At 47.2% G+C, this 24,048-nt stretch overlaps 1 protein-coding gene across 1 annotated transcript; it reads right to left on the bottom strand.

Moving 5' to 3' along the window:
- Window positions 1–4,007: 4,007 nt before the first annotated feature.
- LOC135817120 (uncharacterized) lies at window positions 4,008–19,487 on the bottom strand. The gene is made up of 9 exons (XM_065330243.1): window positions 18,814–19,487; window positions 10,502–10,652; window positions 9,954–10,115; window positions 8,985–9,249; window positions 8,251–8,299; window positions 7,833–7,906; window positions 6,585–6,722; window positions 5,664–5,821; window positions 4,008–5,091 (listed from the first exon to the last, which is right to left on the bottom strand). Exons 1-9 carry the CDS (start codon window positions 19,017–19,019, stop codon window positions 4,813–4,815), a joined length of 1,482 nt encoding a protein of 493 aa, XP_065186315.1. The 5' UTR covers window positions 19,020–19,487; the 3' UTR covers window positions 4,008–4,812.
- Between the last annotated feature and the right edge of the window lie 4,561 nt (window positions 19,488–24,048).

Here is a 24,048-nt window from a genome sequence, read left to right as displayed (position 1 = left end):
ATGCGGAGCCTGTACTGATCATGCTGATTCTGAACGATCGGTGAATCTTGTTATGTTTGCGAACAGACCAGTGCCTGATCTAGCTGACTAGGAGGAGTCATCACCGCATCAGTTCGCATGTCTCACGCGACGAGAAAACTCAGAAAAAAACTTCGCGCACTATTTAGTATAAAGCTACTGTAGTGTAGACTTGTTGTTGTAGTAGTAGTAGCTTGGCGGGTGAACCACGAAGTACTAGTAGTAGTAGTGAACATGGTATAAAGGGGCCGTCCGTAAATATCGATGTTTTTTTAGAGACGATATTGGTGCTTCTCTCCCTTGACCCCCTCCCCCCAGAAGACGCACATGTACGTACATCTAGATCATGGAATCAATATTTTTGGATGCTCATTTTTTTTCCTTTTTTGGCAATAATATGAACCCTGGCTGCTCTCTTGGGCCGCTTTCCATTTGCCAACCTCAGCAACGAACTCGCGGACACCGGCTTCATTGTCCTTTAGACTACTCCATTTTGCCTGCGCTTGTCGAACAACATCTGCACGGACTGCGCCATCACCATAACGTTCCACGAACGCATCAATGAACTCTTCGCATGAAGAGGGATTCGACTTTTTGTAAATTCCTGTATCGACTACACAACCCCCAAACAACGTCAACTGTTTCGTTTTCCGTTTCTTGGGCGGTGGTGAAGACGACATTTTCACAGCTAACCTGTCACTTTGCCATGGCCATGCGGTTCACAACTTCCTCAACTTCTCTCTCGACAAAGAACAAACTTCAGGCACGGCCAGTCAAAATTCACATTTTACATGAAAAGATGAGGGCGCTGGCGCGCTAGCGCTACCCGTGCAGTACAACTCATCGTACAAAAAGCGTTCAAAGTGCAACTCATCGTGTACTGGTGTAGCCAAAGGCTGTGTTTACATGAGAAATTTCAACCCGGGTCGAGTTCAGCCCGGGTTGAAAGTCTGTACGATAGACAAAAGAGGTGAGCGTTTACATGAAGACAGTTGACCCGGGTCAAATACTGATATGCCGCCAAAAGTCCACTTCTACAGTCCTCTATGGTCACGTGAATCCGTTCGCGCGAAATTTGCATGTGCAGTGCTGTTCAAACCTGGCGCGAGATACGCACAGAAGTACGTTTGTACGATTTTCTTGACCCGGGTTGGTTTCAACCCTCCCCTTGGGCTGTGTTTACATGAGAAATTTCAACCCGGGTCGAGTTCAGCCCGGGTTGAAAGTCTGTACGATAGACAAAAGAGGTGAGCGTTTACATGAAGACAGTTGACCCGGGTCAAATACTGATATGCCGCCAAAAGTCCACTTCTACAGTCCTGTATGGTCACGTGAATCCGTTCGCGCGAAATGTGCATCTGCAGTGCCGTTCAAACCTGGCGCGAGATACGCACAGAAGTACGTTTGTACGATTTTCTTGACCCGGGTTGATTTCAACCCTCCCCTTGGGGGGAGGGTTGAAATCAACCCGGGGCGAAATTTCAACCCGGGTCAAGCGCAATGCGTCATGTAAACGCGCCATTCACTTTGTGCACATGGGGGGTTGAAATCTGACCCGGGTCGAACTCAACCCGGGTTGAAACGCTTCATGTAAACACAGCCTTGGTTAATTGGGGGGAGGGTTGAAATCAACCCGGGGCGAAATTTCAACCCGGGTCAAGCGCAATGCGTCATGTAAACGCGCCATTCACTTTGTGCACATGGGGGGTTGAAATCTGACCCGGGTCGAACTCAACCCGGGTTGAAACGCCTCATGTAAACACAGCCAAAGGCTTTGGCTAAAAAATTCAAGCCCAAGCGTAGCCGCTTTGAAAGCGGCTACGCTCGGGCTTGAATTTTTTAAAATCCTTGTTCAGACAGTGAAGACTGTAAACTCTTGTGGAGTTCGTCCGTGTTTGTTCGCACTGCCTCTACGTCTTGAAAAAGGTCTCCTGCAGGCATCGTTCGGCCGATTTCCACAATCAATAGCTCATTCTTTTGCTCTTGAAATTCGCCATGGGCGTACAGCTTCCAATTTTTGATTTTGTTCTTGTGTCGCGAGTTTTAGCTCCGCGAACGGAAGCTGGTTTCACATTTCTTGTATAGCCATTTAGACGTCCACGTGCAGGGATCGGCGAAACTTCAGATATTTACATCGATATTTTTCTGATGCTCGAAAAGACGCACATGGCTCAAACCCCCTCCCCCCCCCCCAGACGCACCAATATCGTCTCTAAAAAAACATCGATATTTACGGACGGCCCCTAACGAGACTGTGCACATAATCATTGTAGCTAGCTCACGGATACGACTTGTCGAGGTCACAGTACAGGATCTAGGAACACTAAAATATTTTTACTCTTGCTGGTATGGGAATAAGGAGGACGAGCTGAAGTCCTTCTTGCCATAATTACCTGTAAAATTGTTGTCTCCTCGACGGTCGAAGCTACAGGTCACGCTATAATATCCACTAACAAACACCACCAGTTACTTTACAATCAGTTCATGCGATAACATTGCACGACACTGACCAACGGTACTGACGTTCTACAACTACTTCGAAGTAGCTGGCAATCAACTCAAGCACATATTGGATGGAAGGTTCTAAGTTCTAAGTTTAGTTTAGATATATTTAATATAGAAATAACATAAGGAGGAGAGGGTGAGCGCAACCAAGACAAGCATGAGCTGAAAGTCTCAGCTGTGAAGGACGATGGCGGATGTACATGTTGTCCAATGTATGTCGAGGACGATCACTGACAAGACCATCACTTGTCAGACAAGACGGTCAAACCACAAGGACGCATAGCAACATACCACACAACAACTTGTGTGGCTCTAAAGATTCGAAAATCGATTGGAGAGAGGAAGGTGAGCGAACTTCCAAGCTGGAAGGCTGTTGGAGTGCGAATCCAAGATGTGCTAGAGCTGATTGCCAGTTAGTTGTAGAACGTCAGTACCGTTGGTCAGTGTCGTGCAATGTTATCGCATGAACTGATTGTAAAGTATTACTGGTACATGGTGGTGTTAGTGGATATTATAGCGTAACTAAAATTACTTTTAGCTCTTTGGTCCTCTTTTCTTCTTATAAGTACTTCAGTAATAGTTATAAATATTTTAATCCTTGGCTCTTCACCCTACTCCCTAGTCTAACTCTTGCTAGTCTTGGTACTACCATGACTACTGTCTACATCGACAATATCCTCGCAAGAACAGTCAACACCTCACCCTCTCTCGCTACGCGTAGATCTACGGGTGCTAGCTAGGCATTGGCTACTGCACCTACCGCCGCGGTATGGTGTGGCCTGGCACAAGGAAATGTAGCGCCGTTCGCTGTGTTTCTCAACCGGGTGACCATGGTGACGCGAGCTGGATATGCTAACTGTTACTTCAAATGGTTTACTTTGACGTCTCAGACTCAGGTCAGGGAGCCTTTTCCCCCAACTACTTCCTCCTGACCCTTTCCCCTAAATCATGTACACCACAGGCATGGTCAAAACATGTGACGTCATGTCTGACTGAGCATGAGGCTCAGCCGCCCTCACCATGCTCACGGCCTCAGCCTCGGGGCTGGGGCTCAGCGAAGCCAGTATTTGTGAACACCTCTTTTCGTGTCTAGCATGATTCGTCGACGCTATCGCCTGGGAATTTCGACATCAAACTGACACAATCATTGTAACGATTGAAATACATGTGCAGTGTACACTGTACTCGCGGCTTTTCAAAAAACTTCGGCGCATATATTCAGAAAATATTCCAGATGCCGAGTCTTTCGGGCCGGGGCACCTACATGTACCTCCCCCTCACCTCCCCTGGTTTGACATTATGCCCCCCCCCCCCCCCCCACAAGCAGTCGGACTCTACATTGTACTCTGCCACATTGAATGCAGACCCAACCTCTCAGTCTCACCCAGATTCAGGATCACTTAGCCCTGTGAGGTACTGTCTTCACCAGGGAATACTCCCTGGTCTACACACCACACCGCTGCACAAACAACCGCAGGTGGAAATGACAATCACGTGATGCATAATTATCTACCAGCTGCTAGGTACATAGTCGGTACATGTAAATGTACTAGGTAAGCAGTTGCCATGGTTACCATGGGTACACTGACTATATATGTAGCAGTGAAGGGCCAGTGCATGAATGAGAATACCCAGTGGATACACACATTGTACAGATATTGAAACCCAGAGCAGAAATTAAAGTGCACGACTGATGGGAACTGCGACGACGATAACGGCATTTTAGCAGTGAGCATCAATGCAGTGTTCACGAATTCTCAAGTCATGTACCGTACGCGCTCGTGCACACGCAAGCCGATAGCAAAACGAAACAAAAAACGCCTTTAAAATGTTTTAAATCAATTACCACTAGCAGGCTGTGCAGCTGAACTCTGCTGAGAAGCTGTACATATTACTGTTGAGGCCGTAACGAACTAAAACAAATCAAAAACAAACAAAAGCAAAAATAGGGCTAAAACGAAACTCGTGCGTGCCAGCTTTCATTCATACATGCCTACAAGGCTATGTAAAGTGTAGATACCAGTGGGCGTGCAGCAAGTGTCAATCGCCAAAACCGAATAGATCACCTAAAGAAATCGGGTAAATGCGTACTAGGAGCAGAGGCCATGGCGATTCAGTTCCTCTCCACCTCACTGAATTTCACAGCTTTACAGTGCGCGGCAGTTTGATACGATGCCGGGACAGCCTAGAGTTATCAATAATATCATCGCGGCTCCATGCAGTGGGTGTCATTCAAGATTGCTGGCTAGCGTATCTCCAGTCATCCTGCGTGCTCTCTTTACTGACACTCTAGACCGTCTCGAGACGTTCTCTCAGCTCCTGAGGATCCACCTGAGTGGAGAGGTGAGCGCTAGAATTGCCACCATCAACGCTGGCTGGCGGCTGGCGCGAGGCGCGCAGCGAAGCGTACGGGCTCACCACGCCCGAGACGGCCTTGCCGGGCTTCATGAGAGCGTAAACGCCGGTGATGGGACCCTTATTCTCCAGGTCCAAGCTCTGAATGTCAATGGAGGCGGTACCAACGGCGATGTTCTTCCGCAGCTTGCCATTGTGCTCCCAAAGTTGCACCTATAGGCAACATCAACAACAGCAGCAGCAACAACAACAGCAACAGCAGCAGCAGCAGCAACAGCAGCAGCAACAGCGGTAACAGCAGCAGTGACAGCAGCAGCATCCAGGTCACAGAGAAATCAAAAATCAACAGTGAAGCTACAATGGTGTGAAATGAATAGAGTAGAGCGGTGTTCAGTGGACAGGAGCTCAGACTTTGCAATGCAACTAGGGGCATGCATCCCTGGGAAAGGCATGTCCATTAGGCTGGATTTCACACTGCGTAGTCGTACACAATCAGCAACGTCGTCCTTCAAGCGCTTGTCACTGAACTACGCACACGTATACGTCAGGGATGATCGATACGCACCTCATCAAAAAAATGTAAAGGCATGTGCTCGTCTCACATGGTCAAGTAAGAATATTATTGCGCACATGCCCCTTAACCCTAAAAACGTCAAGCCAATACTATGAATGCCAATCGTAACAGGGTATTTGGTGAGAAGTGCATGTGGCAGGGGATGTGACTTGCCTTCTAGTGTATATATTCCCGAGAGCATGGTGCATAGCAAAGAGTAGAGTACACTTACCCGCAGGTACTGTGCACGCTTCATCATCTGCTTGCTCATGACCGGAATCATCTGATCATCAAACGTGGGACTGGCACTGGGCAGTACCAGTGAGGTCTTCATCTTCACACTCTTCTCGGGCATGTTGGGAAAGACCAGGTAGCACTTCACGTAGATAGCTGCAACAGAGGATCACACCGGGTACTGAGTAGATAAAAAGCGAAACATTTGCTAAGCAACCACCTCAATAGGACGCTGCCTGTCATGAGAAACCCATAATCTCATGGCCCAGACCGTGGCATACCTCAGCTTACGTTCCAGCCTGTTCAGAAAGACCACCTGCATACGGAGCGGCTTTGTTGCACCATAGGATGGCTGCTAAAGACAGGCTTCACTATACAGTATACACACCTTACTATTCATTATGTCATGACCATGTCGAACATAACACCGGTGGCAGGATACGCTGTCGGGGTCCCGGCGTTGAAGCACTCATTCTCTAAACATCACGGACTGGTACTAAGCACTGCTGGTGTAAAGTGATAACCACTGGCCTGTCATACAATGGGGCTTCAAAGTTCTACATTACAGCCAGGCCAGCATCGCAAGACTGACTTTCGGATTCGCTTTGGATCCAGTTTTCTTATGGATTGATACAGTGGTTTTTTTCACAGTGGGGTGAAGCATCTGCTGGTAGTGACAGGACTGGGCCCTCACAGTCAAGGATCCGCTCCTGGTAAAGAAAAAAATCATGCCTGTATGCGACATGAGGGGCCAGCCCACCATATGCAGTACTTCGCTATGTTCAGAGTGGATCCAAAATAACCCAGAAGTAGTTATTTGTTGACTTTTGAAGTCATCACCTTCAAGCCCTATCCCAAAGACTTAACTTGATCACCAGTTGGGGTTTGAAATTAAAGTGAGCACGAAGCTACTACGTACAGAATCCCGGCTTGCTGCCCACATTTTGCCAGCGGCTAAGGTCCATTCCTCGCTTCACATCAACAATGAGGCCGATCTTGTCCGGACCATCCGCGCCGAGGTGAAGAACCATTTGCAGTTTGCCAACTTCTTCAAACCCTAGTCAATGGAAGAAACATTGAGGGTGAAGAAAAACACAATTACTTGCCATGGGGGGAGGGTGGACCAGTCATGTTGGAGGAATGCAAACACGGAGATACCTACCAGATAAGTATGGCAAATGCATGGCTAGTGGAACACAGTGAACGCAAATGTTTGGAGACCATAGAATATTCTCCTTGCTATTGGAACTTTGTGTTGGTCCAAGACAGTACTTGTATGTATAGCAGCAAAATGATGCTATCCACATCCATCCATCCTAACTGGGGCAAGCTTCACTTAACACAGGTTGCAAACTGTTTACTTTTTGTATCGATCCCTGGGAGCACCGTCATCCACATGTCAATAAACGCGCGCACGCACACACACACACACACACACAAACGCACACACACGCGCACGCACACATACACACAAAAACGGCTGCAGTGCTGGACATTGAAATTATTTCCCCATACTCTATAGGCCCGGGGTCCCGCGCTCTGCCCCGAGCAGAATGGCCCTCGGTGACCCAAGCTTACACAGCTCGGCTTGTGTTGATGCACGTGAAGTCAAAAGCAATAATTATGCGATGCTGAACCCAAGCCAGGGGTGATATTCACTGACCAACACGAACCCGCACATGCCTTAACCATAGCCGGTCTCTGTGAGATCTCCGTGCACACCCATGAGACAGCCAATGATGAGCTTGAGTACTGTAATTTCACAAATTTTCGGTGTACTTTTATTTTCGGTGCTTTCGGTGCGTCTGTTTCATACCTAAACGTTTCATACCTAAAATTTCAAGACACCGAACAAACACTAACACACATAATCCAATAGGGAACTGCTTCTCTGTACCGAAAATTTCTGTTCACCTTACCTAGTCTGTTGCCCTCAAACCGAAAATATTGAGCACCGAAAACTTCTGAAATTAGAGTATACTGAAAACCGCCAGCAAATACAACCGTACATGTGGCTCCTACAATGTAGGTGCCATCACAGCTTGCAATAGCTGCAATAGGGCAGAGCGGATCGGAAAGCACGCCACAACTTTCCGGGGCCTATCATCCATCACAGAAACTGACCATACAAAGAGTAAAGCAGGGTTACAAGGTATCATCTGCCTACCTCCCGTGTCTGACATGACTTGTCCAGGACCAAGTTGGAAGTCATCCTCCATAGGCGTGTCTGGGTCCTCCGGCCTGGACAGTAGAACAAGTACATAGAGTCACGCGTCACTTCCCGTGTATCCGGAGCATTGCCATAAACCGTGTGCAACCGTACTTGCATCTAGCTGCACACAATAATAATGATCCTTATCGGCATATGTAGTGTTATCGTGTACGTGTGCATACCCGCTGTGGAGCAAGAGACTGGAAGGCACCAGAATGTTATCCAACACCGCCACCGGAAAAAGGAATGTTTAGAACCAGTGAGGCGTATGTGGTAAATCCAACCTACTGTACGTGCAATGCTGTCCATTGCGACTATGCTAGAAACTAGGCATGGTATGAAGCCAGTTCAAGAGGCTCAGAATAGACCTTACTCTTCAGTCTCATTGTCTGCTTGACTCGCTGCACCGATATCACCAGGATCTAAACGTTAGGAGCAAAACAAAACAAAACAGTGCAACCGTACTGTAGATGAAAAGCACATGAACCGCTGCAACGTTTAACATCTGAGCCACGCTATACTATACGTAAGGGTCTGCCAGGCACATACACTATGTGGGGAAGTAAGTCAGACTGGCAGTGTACTGCCAGGTACGAGCTGCAGTTCTTCTGTTGTACTCCCTACTGACTGGAAACGTAGCTGCAGTTCTTCTGTTGTACTCCCTACTGACTGGAAACGTAGCTGCAGTGCTGCTCACTGAAATCCAGTCACGACACTCAAGTACACGTCGCGCGTTGCGCAGCCCTAGACCTGTGAGCGCTGGGCTGAGAAATGATGCAAGGCGCAAACTTGAGTGACGCGATTCAGTGCATTTCACTGAGTAGCACTGTAGAGTACACACTGGTCGCACCTGAAACAAGGCTGCAGGAGCCTATACCAACTACAATACAGTTCTGCGAAAAGAAAGCTGCAGTACAATGAATGTGGCTGGTGCAGCGGTGGCACCTGAAATCCAACCCCTGCTCGGTGTGCTCGCATTGCAAAAAAAACAGCAGCACGCGCTTGTAACACTACGAAATAGAGACTGCTAGAGTCGATGCTGCACTCGAGCACGGAAATAAGGGTGTGTCGGATTTCAGTTGCCATCACTGTAGGTATGTGTGGTACCTTCTTGCTCTGCCGGCCTTTCCTGCATGGCTGCAACCAGTGGTGTCATCACGGCGCCGGCCACGACTGCCGATGGTTGGCCTCCGTCCACTTCGTCCCTATCCTTCACAGGTTCGCTGGGCACCGCTTCTGGTTCCGGAACAGGCTCAACCTCGACCGCGGTCACTGGCTCGATCACTTCAGGCTCCTCGACCACGGCGTTTCTCTCCGTGTTGTCAACCACAGTAGCCGCAGCTGATGTTGTTGGTGACGGTGTGCGGACTTTCTAAACCGATACGACAAGGCAGATGCACAATACGAGCACAAGAAACAGCACACATGTAGATGACATCACAGGTACATGTATAGTGCATTCCTGAAGATTACATCATAAATATACTTCATTCCTTTTGATGACATCACAACTATATTGTAAGTAAGAAGATAGAAGGTAGTGTGACAGACTGTACCATGAAGGAAGATGTTCAGAGTTCACAAAGTAATAACGATCCCTCAAGCATGGAGTCCGATGAACATGGAGCTGAGTTGACAACCTTCCAAACTCTACCAACAAGGCATAGCACCTATACTGTAGCACACTATAAAAATATAACGTTACTCAGCCTAAATATAGTCTGGTAAAAATCATGTCACGCTACTAGTTAGTGTGTCTCTGGTGCGATGACCTATCCACTTGTTCTAGATTGTCCACCGTGGGCTTCTATAGGCCATGCAGCATGGACTGGCGGACTGTGCATGCTAGTGAGGAGCGAACGGCAATGTAAGCACATCCACAAGTACTGAATTTGTATCCCATCTCGGCGCTACCATCACAGACCCTGGAACAGCACATAACATTTCGAGCACGAGCACACGCATCATGCATTCCCCCCCCCCCCCCCCCCCACCCCACCACCACCACACACACATGAGCCTACATATAGTGCACACTACACACATGCACACACAAGCACACACGCCTGCTCATACCGACGGTGATGGCTTCTCGACCGCGGCGGGATCGAGTGCGCCTGCCTTCTCCAGTAGCTGGTTACAGGTGTTGAGCATTTCATCCATGTCCACGCCATTGTACCAGCGTCCAGTCACGGAGAGGCCTTTGCGACGCTTCATACATGCTGCGCACATGTAGATCTGACCGGAAAGCAGGTAGAATGTTCATGAACACAATAAATTCCAAGTCCAAGGGGTACAGGCATAATCAAACCTGGCCAAGTATCTGCATCTACCTAACCGGAGGACTCCGCTCTCTGTAAGCTACATCAGCAACAGCTTACTGGAATACTTGCCACCAGAGCGGGGGGGGGGGGGGGGGGGGGGGGTGGTATCACAAATCACAATGCGATCCACCTCTAGAAATACATGATGCCTTAATGACCAGCCACTAACATGGCATCATAAACGACTATGCAATTGGCTGCGCGTGACTTCCTTGGAGTAGAATGTAAAGGGCGTTCTTTGCTCACAATGCATGTTTCTGAATCCCAGAATACACTGTGTTCCTTCCGATGGCCACCTACCGTCTCCTCGCTGTTCACTTGCTGTGTTGCGTGGCATGTTGTAGCCAAGTTGCAGGATTCGCAGACTTCAAAGGTCGTGGCAACGTCCACATAATCGGTGTCTTCGCTATCAGGACTGGCATACGTTCGATCCAGCTCTTGCTGTACATTTCTGCACAAAAGAGGATACAGTCCAGTTCGGCAGGGAAGCATATCCTTATCTAAGCAATGAGTCATACATGTTTGGCCAAGAATATACTACAACTTTTAACAGACTGGAGCTACAAAAACACAATGCTTAAATTGAACTGCAAAACTACAATGCATAGAATTGCAATGCATAAAATTGCAATATATGATCTCACAGTATAGGTTGGCATGTCTGTAGCTAAAACTGGTACACACTACTGCACACCAGTTTTTGGGTGGCAGATAGAGTTCCCAGCTGATAACGGCATGTGTACAAACATTTCTACCCCGACAATACAAAATGGATTTTTCTGAAGAAAGATTCACCATAATTATAACTTCCACCGGGGCATGCGACATGCTCATGAAAAACTGCAACTATGGAATAGGATTCACAAAAGCTTTGACTTTTATGTGTCATTGTGAGGTAACTGGCCGGAAAGGGGAGAGAGAGAGAGAGAGAGAGAGAGAGAGAGAGAGAGAGAGAGAGAGAGAGAGAGAGAGAGAGAGAGAGAGAGAGAGAGAGAGAGAGAGAGAGAGAGAGAGAGAGAGAGAGAGAGAGAGAGAGAGAGAGAGAGAGAGAGAGAGAGAGAGAGAGAGAGAGAGAGAGAGAGAGAGCGAGGGAGGGAGGGAGGGAGAGAGACAGAGAGAGAGAGAGTGTGAGGGAGGGAGGGAGAGAGACAGAGAGATTGAGGGAGAGAGAGAGAGAGAGAGAGAGAGAGAGAGAGAGAGAGAGAGAGAAGAGAGAGAGAGAGAGAGAGAGAGAGAGAGAGAGAGAGAAGAGAGAGAGAGAGAGAGAGAGAGAGAGAGAGAGAGAGATCTCCCTAGCAGGAATAGGACTTCTACTATGGCCAGAGCCTTTTGTACCGTTCCTTTGTTTTGTTTTCGGTGCGGATTTACCAGAACATACTCCAGCGTTACTTGCAATTTGCAAAGGTTAAACTTTCCTCAGATTGAGTGTCAGAAACCTTGCAATTGTATGCGACAGCAAGCGACAGTACAGTGCTTCTTGTCACCACGGTTGCAAAATGTGTCGCCAAAGGTCAAAAAGTGGTATTGTGAATCATGCTTTGCACAGACATGAATGCTTACACGGTGATGATATAGCCGCCCGTGCCATGCATGCACGAAGTGTTGCACATCTATTCGGTAGGATTGCTATCTCTTAATTTGCTAAATCCTATATATAGGATTTTGGTCATATTTTTCAACTCAAAATGGGTGTGGCATGAGCATAGGGAAACGTATGTGACCAATTCTTCCGCGTTAGGTCTTAGTCGATATGGAGAGTTGAATAAGATATTTTTTTCAAATACTTTGGTTTGGTTTGGTTTTTATTATTTCAGTTCGTTGCCTCAACAGTACAAAGTACAAATATCAAGAGGGACGACGAAAAGAGAAAATAAAACAGAGCAGAGAGGAAGATGCAACTGAAAGGAAAGAAAAACGGAGAAGGAATGTGGACTGGGCGGATTCATGAACCATTACTAGAGCAGGGCAACGCATGAACAGAAGGGGCAAGTCCGTCGATATTCATGTTTAAAAAATTCCAAGCCTTATTTTATTGGTGAAATACATTTTCAAAAAGGAGGGGATATAGGGATATAGTCAATTTGTCGTCATTTAGAGCGTGCAAAAGTTCTGTAGAAAATGATCTAATGTCCTCACTTCCTTTCAAGTGAGCAGGGAGGGCATTCCACATAAGGGATGCTCTGGAGGAAAAGGAATTGTACCCTACCATGGATTTATACAAGCAAATTGACAAATTGTTTGTTGTAGTTCCACGAGTTGACCGCTTAGAGGTGGGCAAAGGGAAAAGACTGCGTAAGCATGATGCAGGCTGAACAATATGACAAATAAACGTAGACGTAAGAAATTGATAAATGTATCGATATTCAAGGTGTTTTATTTGAAGAGAAGCAAGAAGGGGTGGTACAGCATCATAATATGAAGCACCGCAGGTAACTCGTACAGCTCTACGAAACAAGGTAAACAATCTCTCCCTGGACTGTGCTGATAGGTGGGATGCGTAAACAGGGAAACAATACTCAAAGTCGGGATGAATCACACTATGCAGGTACTGGCGACGGGCAAATGCTGCCATTTGGCGGAAGGTGCGTCGCAACGCGCCTATCTTGCGTGACACCTTGCTGGTGAGGTGATCTACGTGTGGAACAAATGAGAGCTTGTTATCGATACTAACATCTAAGGCTCATATCCTTGCGCAATATTTCTAAGGCCTGTGCCCCATTTTTCGAATCCTATATATAGGATTTGAGATTTTACTGGACCTTGTTTTATCCTTAAAATTGGTAATTTCACGACGGCATGTGCGATATGTCGTCATGAAACCACCCCGTGCCACACCTGTAATGTTCTTTTGCACATTCACTGCTTCAGTCCTTCCCATGACACCAGCTGAACAATGCTGCTCAAAATTCCAATCCTTTCTCAAAATGGGTATTCATGATATCCTATGAATCTAAAAAGTAAAACATTCATGCCTCAAACATATTTACAGCTTCTAATAAAACCATTATGTTCTTATTATGGTTCATGAATGACTCACGATGACCAATAACAACGGCATAAAGGTCACGCATTTTCAAATCCTATATATAGGACTTTTGCCCAGCAAATTAAGAGATAGTCCGCAAATTTACATCACTTTAACAGCTCGACTGTGGCCACACAGCTACGTGTATACAAGTGAGTACAATTGGCGCCAGTGGACAAGTGATCTACACTTTGCACAACAACGGCAATGAACAAATCTCCTGGTGAGCAAGACATGGATTGCAAACTGTGCTGAAGCAATTTTCAGGCTGTACTGCACCATTGCCCCAGAGCACACACGGGTTGTAAGAGGACTGCCCCTAGAGAGTGACCAGTACATAAGGCGATGTTTGCGCCACCCCAAGTGAGTGAAGCATCATGCACTCAGGCCCAGCGTAAGACTACAACCAAAAGTAAAATACATGCACACAATTTGTCTTAGTGTGCCCTGGGCAGGAACATAGCATGCCACATGTATGCACCAGCTCACAACATAAGTATTGCCCTTGGCAATAAGCCACTACGGTACTCTCTTCAATTATGCTAGTTTTACCGCACTTTACACCGTAAGTTGGCTCATCACTTCTCAAAATTGCTTCCAACAATCTTCCGCCCGACGTCAAAGATGTTTCTATCAGTAACCCTGCCCAGCCTGTACTACAAGTATTCGATGGTAACAGGTACTGAGTTAGTCTTTTTATGCTCTGTACAGACCACCCACTACGTGCATGTACGTGCAACGAAACGTTGCCCCTGTCGGGCACTTGCTTGTGATATTTACCACCTTACTCTCGCTGCTAGGCGCTGCATCTGCCACCCAGGTATACAGCAGGCATGGCGGTGGCATGGTAAGGGGCCGTCCGTAAGTATCGATACTTTTTTCAAGACGATATTTGTTCATTCCCCCCAGACCCCTCCCTCCCCCCTCAAAATGAACATACACATGTTTATGCAGTGGATCGATATTTTTTAATGGAGTGCAATCTCCTCATGAAACGTGACCAGCTGCAACTCTAAATTCACCATACACCTAGGTTAAAACCGTTGCCACGGTCGCACAACATTGGCGTGGCTATGTTCGTGTGTTCATGAGGTCGACTTTCACTTTGTGTAGGTCATAAACTACATGTTTGCACAGTGCCCGTCCATAGATAGAATTCGATATTTTTTTCACAAAGACGAGACGAACAGGGCCCAAACCCCCTCCCCCCCCCCCCCCAAACGAACGAATATCTTCTCTAAAAAAACATCGATATTTGTGGACGACCCTTAATACGGCAAAACTTCCCAAGCTGGTTATGTTTATAAGCAAGATTGTATAGCCGGTGGTAACTCGGACATGTACACGCTAACTTTATCTTAACATGCAGCTGAACACCAGACAGCACATGCAATAAAGTTAGTCTAACTGTCTAGCTGTAATACAGATCTCCCATGCATGCTGGCTGTTCTGTCAGTCTGTGCTAACAAGACACACGTTTGCACGAAGTTCGAAATCATGCCAACAGTCCACCAACATTGCCACAATCACAGGCAACACCAATCTACCGGTGAATAGCACAGTGTGCACTGCAGTCTGCCTGTAACGTAAGCCCAGGATGCACCGGCTCTTTCTTGCTTTCTTGCCCGTTGCAACCAAACACTGTAAGCAGGAACTACAGGGTCAGTCAGCCTTGCAAAAAGGTGCACATATATAGTATGAAAATAATCAAAACTGATAAGCCAGGGAAACTCCTGTCTGTAATGCTGGTAAGGTCCAGGAATGTTCCAGGAATGGTAAAAGACACTTGCTTGGCACCAGGCCTGATTCCTGTTTCCTTGCTCACATGTAACCTGCTGGGGGAGGTGCCAGTAGACTGCTGTGGTGTGTTGGAGGCCATGACTAGCAGTGGAGCACACTTAGTGACCTGAAACTGAGTCCATGCTAGCAAGGGAGATTACATGACCGGAATGCATGTGCAGGCTGTAACATTGATCGTAACTCCCAGAGATCATAATAGTATTTCTTTACATAATAATTACGTTGACAAGTAGTAGGTGTTCACTGTTCACCGTGTGACAGGTAGCCCAAGCCCTAATTAAGTGCTCACTCTAGATTCCTTTGTAAGTTTCTGTATCACCTGACCAGAGCATGCAGACTGGTGCAGCAAGCAAGGATCATGCCTAGAACATACCCAGCTAATTCATGCACATCATTGATATGAGCTGTACAGTACTATACTATGAGTATGTTACCATCTCATCAAGAAGTAGAACAGCAAGCTGGAGTCTAACCGTTACACCATGTGGCACAGTGGAAACCCCCCAGGTCCTCACAGTTCAATGGATCCAACCTTTAGGCTATATTTAGGTTATTATACAATATACACTAGTGCTGATGCAGACAGCATAGGATTCATGACACCAGGACGCAGGAGAGCAGCTGGGACGTGAGCTGGTGTCCCCAATGTCCACCACCTCTGCATTCCTGGGTATGCAGATCAGCTTGAGTTTTTTAGATCAGCCTGATCTACAAAGCACTGCCAGCATAGCAAGTTGGCAGTACTCAGTAATTGTACTCCGGCTCAGTACCTCTGTGAGCCATGTGTTCTTCACTTCAGGCTACACTGAATACCCTCAAGGGGGGGGGGGGGGGGATCAAAATCGCACAGAATTCTAGCCTCGCACAGGCCTCACACCTGGTGAGGGGGGGGGGGGGGGGGAGATAGAGTGTGGCTCTATTTCAGAAACAATCACAGTCATGGCGAACTACTACCGATAGCAAATAGAAATATTCATCTACAATTGTACGTTTTCAGAGGGCCGGGGAAACTGGGCTGAGGCAGTGAGGGCTTGGGTAGACTCTGCAAGTGAGGTTAGTAATACTAGTACATGTACAGTGCGTTTTTTTATAATAGACTCTGAAAACCTTGAGAACGTACTCAAGGACACTTTTGAGAAAATGTCATGCGAGTTGCGTCACGAAAATCTGCGCGCGAAATTCGAAAAACCAGGTGCGACTCGTGGCATTTCGCAATCTTGTTCAGAGTGTCCTTCGAGCTCCTTGCCTCGTGGCCGGAGGAATCATTTTGTTGCTGACTGCTCTGTGGCCCTATTTTGCTTTTTCTCGAGTGTCTTTTCGTTCGTGGCAACTTGTTCTCTCGACATGCCACATAATTATAACAAAACGCGACCGGGCCATGGTACATGGTGGTGTCTGTTTTACAATTTTTTGCGAAGACGAGGAGAACAATGGCTGGGCATCGAATTGGTCCCAAGTATTCCATTCGTCATGCTGCTGTTGCGTGTGGCGTCAGCATTTCCACCATGAACAGATGTACCAGGGATGCTGACGGCGAAAATCAGCGTGCTGCGTTGGCCTTGTCTGTCTCCAGTGATGAAGGCAACGAGAGTGACAATCCCCGAAGTGAGACTCGTGCCATGAAACCACTCAACCCTTACGGATTTGCTTTGGACTGTATAAGAAGTAATTTACGGATTCTATGCTGCGAAGGAGGACCCAACACTGGACAAAGTTCCTGCTCGCTGCAGAGAAACCATCGACGATTTTCCAGACATGAGCAAAACTAGCTCTTGGGAAAATGTTGCGTTCCATCGGATTCCAGTGTGGCAAGACCAGAGGTATCACACAAATAATGATGGAACAGCACAGGATTGTGTCATGGCGGCATCGCTACCTGTGAGACATACCTGGATGAGACGTTTGTCAATGCGCGTCACACAGTTACTAGGAGGTGGTACGACAATGGTAACAGGAGTGTATAGGCAAGCAACCAAATGAAGCACCATCAGGTAAAGGCAAGCGTGTTATTGTTCTGCATACTGGTGGACGGGACGGATTCGTGAAAAACTGCGCCGATGTGTTCGTGACTGGAGGCTGGCGCCAACGATGATATACGTTGTCGGCTGTCCGCGCACATCTGTTCACTGTGTAATACTGTCGTCACAAGTGCAACACAAAACACGGAATTATTGGGGCCGTTTCGTTCCTCGCTGGTCTTCTACTATTCGCAGATGTTGAACCAGACACAACTGTGACTTATTTGCATTGTGTGTGTGTGTTTGTAAAACTGCTCATGCTTCCTTTTTGTTAGTCTCTTTATGGGAGCTGTGTGAATTGCCTTTGTGATTTGTTGTGGTGTTTGAATTTTCACTGCATTCTTTCAGGGATCGAGGGAAGTTTCCTACATGCATGCTGGAATGTTTTGATTTATTGAGCTAATTGCAATACAGGATTTGAATTATTCAGTACAGTTTGCCACAATAAGTCGTGAAAAGCCACGACTCACTGGTTTCCTACAAAGGTTAGGAGAACTGCAGACAGCAGTGCACAACTGCACAGCCATGTGCATGTACATGTACATGCATGCGCTGTACTACAGTATACCGAAAAAGAAAAGAAAAAAAAGAATCAAGATGAACTGTACTGGATTCGAACTCATGCTGGGCACCATGCAAGAGATGAGCTTTCCTGGCTAAAACTTCCGTTTTAAAAATCAAAATCCACTGAAAACCATTTAAAACCGGATTTCTAGCCGAAACCCGGCCGAATATCTAACTTTGACAATTATTATTATTCCCACTCCCAAACTTAATTTTCTTCGATCCAAGACCCACACAAACGCAGCTGTGAAGAAAAAATTTCAAATTTGGAATGAGAACAAACTAAAAAATCAAAATCGACAATGGTCTGTTATAAAAAAACGCACTGTAGTAGTACACATGTACTAGTAGTAGTGTTGAGGAGGGGGGGGGGGGGAATTCACTTCCCCTTACAGTACTGTATTAGTACTGTTGACGTGACCAATGTTCAATGTCATGTGACACCAACACAAGGTCACTCACCCTAACAGTAACACGACATACAGATACACGACTGTTACTTGTTGGTGTTACAATGACATTATGATTGTACAAACTAACCAGTGCTCACTAAATGTACTACTACAAGTGGTTGTGTGGTACATGTACATGTATCACCATTCCTGCCCCTTCGACTATCGTCCATCCCCGAACATTGCGTCCAGAAAATGCGCTGCACGAGGACCCGCAGTCCACGCTATCCAGTACATATGCCACACACGGTCTTGTTTGGCGAGTGATTTAGGACTGGTGTACAGAACAGCTGCAAGGTTGAACCTTTCGCTCCTTCGATTTGTGAAAACTGCAACATTCCGGAACACAGCGAGGCACCTACGCGGTCGAGCTGAACAGCTGATCTATTCTTCTAGTCACCAGCTTGCGCTACGACCTTCACGACTACTCTACTCGCAGCTCTCGCCCGCTGTTCTGTTGTACATGTGCAGAACAACACAACGCATGCATTGCTGTTCACATTTTGCCCAAATAAATATTTCGAACAACATGCACTGGTTGTGTCGGCACAATATCAACGCCGACTTGCAGATGTGTGCATTCCAAGGACAAACACACATATCTGCATCGCGCACAAACACACAGATCTACATCGCGCACAAACACACGGGCGCCTGTACCATGTGTACGTGATGGATCAGTGTCCTACACTAGAAGTAACCCTACATTAGTACATACAATAATATGTTTATGTGCTGCGTCGATCAGCTTACCGTCGCCGCTGCATCTCCGCTTCCTCTTCTTGTTTCAAGCGCTTCAGAACAGAGACGATGTGCTGCCGTTCCGCCGGCGTGAAGATGGAGAAATCCGGTGTCGGAGGCCGCAGCCCGCCAGCGACCTCGTTCTCCATTTCCGCAGATGACTGAGGGCGAACGTCGTCGACATCGTTGCCTCCGTCCACACTAGTACCAGTTGTCATGTTGAAGGCGATTTCCACCCTTCTACAACAGCTCGATCGTCAGCTGACGGAAAACTGGACGTATCTTACTAACGCTACCTCCACGCACAATCCGAACCCGAACAGGCTACAAAATAGTGTCACGATCTTGACTTTAGTGCTGTTGCTATTCAAGACGGGGAAACAAGTCGGACGTCGCACCCCGACCTCAAGCCAAACATACAGTCGACATCAACGACTTCTAAGTTCTAACCAACAGTAGATCTACGCTTAGCGCTTACGCTTTCAAGTGAGTCTCCGCTGGGTGATGGTCAGGTTTGCACTAACTCACTGACAGGCACTGTTAGTGAGTTAGTAACAACATCCCTCGCAGGCGTGGTGGTAATGCTACTAATACTTAGTACTACTAGTAATACTAATAGTAATATACTGGGCCTGGGGATAAGGTTTAGGATGAGGCCCGTCGATCGACCTGCTGCGCCGACTACATACACCGCGTACCGGATGGCGACAGGCTGCAGTAGAGATCTGCCACTGTGCCCGTGGTGTTGCATGCAGCCTTTTACGAGGGACAACAATTACATGTCAACACACACTACAACTACATGTATACAGTACAAGTACAAGACAACTACAGGAAAAAGTACTGGGTAGATATGTGTCTTTTAGCTATGTCCAGTCGACTAGTCCGCACGCTGCACGCGGTGTTAGCGCATCATCCACCGGCTGGACCTATGACTATGTCCGTGTTGTGGGCATTCCACGAATATCTATCGGCATCAGAGTGCACGACTGCACGGGTAGATCTACTCCTGACGTGATGATCGAGCGTGAAAGTGTGTGTGACATGGTTACGCGAAATGAGGGGGCCGGGGACTGCGTTCACTGCGCCACGAAAGTACGAATACAGCGAGCTTAGCTAGCTAGTAGTAGTAGCTCAGTACAGTAGCTGAGCTAGCTACGTATTGCTGTCACGGGACTCACGGCCGGCCGGAGCCGCGGCGCGGAGGGAGCGACTCGTGCTCAGAGTCGTAGTCGAATGATTATGTGCACGTCTTTTCAAAAGGAGACACGGGAAAACCGTGTGCATGTGGGACTCGGATCGGAGTGGCTTCGGCGGCGATAGCATCCCGACCTAAGCCAAGGTGAACGATTCTACCACGCACCGGTCCCACGAATGCTCAACACAAAGCAAAAGAACAGAAGTCTTCAAGGACCAGGTTTAGGGCTGCCCAGTGCCCACGCCGTACACCAGCGCCGCAGCGGTTCACACAAGGCTTTGAATCTGTGTACAGTACGTGTCATCTTGGTATTAAAATCTTTGTCAAGCTAGCCAGGCACTCGTCGAACTCTCGCCATGTAGAGTCTACGCTGTAGATCTAATGCAATCACCGTGAATCACGGGAATTCCCAGATTGCTAGAGATAGCCTAGGTAGAGTTCTCAACACCACAAGGATGGACCAAAGGCAGAAGAGAACAGCGACAACCGCTCTAAAGCATTGTTGTAACGCTGCGTTTCATGCACACAGCAAGGCTAAGGCAACCCGCAGAACACTGGTACATAATCATTCTGGCTACAAACGAATTTCCAGGCAAGTACTGTAATGATCCGTTCGTGAGATATGGAAGGGATGGTGTCAATCATTTACATGAGAATTGAGAGGTGAAAATTAATGAAGATTGAAGGATCTGGGAGAGATGACATGTCGACAGTCAAGTCGCAGTCACCATGGTACATGTAGAATACAATCGTGTGTAGTTACTTTAGGCTAGCTATTCCTGACTCAATCTTTGTTGCTCCTGCCTGCCTGATCCCTTATCCGAACAACCTTCTCATCAGGCATCAGAACCAGGGAGTCGTATAAACAACTCCCTGATCAGAACCCGCTGGAGACAGCCCGTGCCCCGAGGGCTGTCCCCGGGGAAAATTGCGGAAAAAATCGCAAAAAAAGCGGGGAAAAACGCGGCATAATATGGCATAATTTGCGGTGAATTTGCGGTAAATATGCGGTGAATAATATTGATGTGCGGCAATTTTCAGTGAGTATGTAGTGAAATCAATCAGTTACAAGTCTCTGGTGTAAGCACTCGTCATATTAGTCCATCGGCCAAATCTCAGAAAGGGCCTCTTTCGGCGAAGGTGATGCACTGAAGCTCCAACTAAACGCCCTTTGGCACACTAGCTCATGAGACCCCATAGAATACGAATCCGGTTGTTGGACGTTGCCAATCCAGTCCAGGATAGTCGAACTGGGTCGAATACCTTCTTCCGATTTTCGTAATTTCGTCCACCATTGCATCTTTCTCATCGACTTTTTTTCGCTTGGCGAATGTTCTTGAGCCGCTGAGCAGAATCTACGCACGCTCGAACACTTGAAATGCCTGCATGTTGACGGTTCGCAAGATTCTAGCGAGCTTGGTGGAAATCTATTATTTATTTTGACATTTTTGGGGGAATCTGATTTAGAACGGTAGAAGCTCATTCGGAGAAGACGGCGTGTCGCCGCTGTCGGATTGTCGCTACTGTGTTTCAGACGTATTTGCTTGAACGTGCTATTGAGGATGGGCAGAAGATGAAGTGACGGCTTTCTTGAACACGGACGTTGTGTCTACATTGTAGCTGAAACATCTCATCTGGCGTCTAGAACGCAATTATTATGAGTTGTGAGTGCCAGCTGAGCTGAATACAAGCTGGACACCATTCGTCAGCTGGGAATTTGCATCGAAGCTCTTGATAGCCACGATAAGCATAATTATACAGAGGTAACCTTGTTTGACTCAATACGCATGCAGGTGATACCACTAGTGGCACTACAATGTAAATGGTGCAAAATTGATGCAACAGCGAATATGTACTTCGTACAATCACGAACAATTGTAAGGCAAGTGTTCATGCCTGTCATAGAAGAATTTCAGCCCGGAAGTCTTGTTGTCATGGTCATAAATAATACAGGACTTGAGTTGGCTCTGGACATAAACACACTTGTGGTGAATACGGTCATTATTGCGAGAAAAATATTTAGCCACTGTATGTTAACACCTGATGCCGCACTACAAGCAATATTTCATGTACATGTATGTGAGACTCAATTGCATCCACAAGGCTGTAGATGCATGTAAGCACACAATGCTGTACAGTATAAGTAGTAGTCGACATGTGGTGCCTTCCTGCTGCACATGCTCATGCGGCAAGTTGGCAACGACACATGACCTATCTGCACCGCACAGCGTGAGCTTAGAAAGGAATATTGCACACATAGTGCTATTTGTGTTCCGATATCGTTAAGCCGGTATACATGTACTAGTATCCTTATACATGTACCTGGTCACTCGATAGGCGATGCCGACTGTACTAATCTTATCCATATTACCCGACAGGCTATAGCACACTGCGTCAGATCACTATGCAACAAAACAAGAGCTTTGCCCGGGGCGAACATACACTGAAGCAAAGTAGGTTTCAACGGTACAGCACTAGTCACGATGAGGGGAGTTACGAGGATGGTTAGACCGTGACACATAGATGATGATTGTTAGTGATTCATGCACGGTGGAAAATTACCACCAATGGCGATGATATTGCTTTCACAACAATGACATCAGTAGGAGCAGTGACACAACCTTACTGCTCCAAGTAGGATTTACAAGCAAGTGAAGGGAGAGCAGACTGGTCTAATAGCAGACCGGGTCTAAGCAAGGAAGTAATCGGCATCAGAGGTGAGCTTGCACATCAGAAAACAGATGATGATCACCAAACACAGAGAAGTTGGCTATGTGTATGTTTGTGTCACTGTGTGTGCATGTGTGTGTGTGTGTGTGTGTGTGTGCATGTGTGTTTGTGTGTATGCGCGCACATCTGTGTGTGAGAGAGAGGCAGACAGACAGATAGCATATGGTGGGAGGGATCAAGGTCTGACCTCAGAGTTAAATGCTGACGGTGTGGAATAGCAACAGTGCGAAATCGGGCAGGGTGGTTAATGGCCCATACTGGAGCCGAGTAGGAGCGCCAGTGGTTGAGGGCTAGCACAGGAGTAGCAGCAGCTCCAGCCTAGGAAGATCAGCTTCTGGATGAAAATCTCCCGGACACAGTAGGTACCAAGCTTCACTAGCAGATTGCCGGCAGGGGTGCACGGCGAGCACCCGTACATCCCTCAAGCCACCAGAGCAGCAGTACTTGGAGACGATCCAGGTGCTTACCCGCCAACAATGCTGAGAAGGCACTGGAGCCATACAGGAACTTATGATCGAGCATGACCACAGACTTGAAATACAGGGTCCGGCGTTGAATACTGAGACAGCGACGTCTCCTCCACAGAACACCACTCAGCCCCACCATTGCATTATTTTCGCTTTTTCATGATTTTTACAATTGTGTTAGAGCACACAGCACTCGATGCAACATTTACCAGTGACTAAATAACTCCGCGTCTCCGACCATAACTGCAGCGTTCCCGTGAGCCTGTTGGATTTCCGTCAGCCTGTTGAAATTATCTTCATCTCGTCACATGTGAGCCTGTGTGTTTCATCCGTATCGTGGCACAATTACACAGACACGATTTCCAACTCAGGCCGGTTCCGTTGCTCGAAGGGTTGGCGGTAAGAATTGCTACGCCGTCTGTGGTTGCATGGGAACTTGGCGAGTCGTCGTCTTTCTCCATAAATCCTGATCGTCACGCGAACAACAGCCACTATTGCCTAAAAACTACGACACAACAGTATCAAGCTCGCACCAGCAGAAGGACACGAATGTCGAGCGCTAAGACGGAGAAAGAGAGACAGGGTTAGCGAGAGCTGACTAGTGCAGGTACGCTGTCATCTCCTGAGGTGGTGGGCGAAGCAGCGAAGTGAAACGAAGGAAGATAGAACTTATTAGAAGGCATACGGACGCACCAAAACCTATTGCCTGTCACATACTAAGTGCCATTTAGGGTTGACAGCTGTCAGCTGACAGCCTCAAAAATTTGAAAATCTGCTCAAAAAACTCTCGATCAGAACTCTGCGCACTCTCAAATGGAGCGCACAGTAAAAAACTCGGCGACGAAGAACGCT

Source organism: Sycon ciliatum, chromosome 1, assembly GCF_964019385.1.
Source record: "Sycon ciliatum chromosome 1, ocSycCili1.1, whole genome shotgun sequence".
Classification (NCBI taxonomy): Eukaryota; Metazoa; Porifera; class Calcarea; order Leucosolenida; family Sycettidae; genus Sycon; species Sycon ciliatum.
Note: the sequence above shows the minus strand (reverse complement) of the source record. Positions and strands in the feature narration are given on the sequence as shown.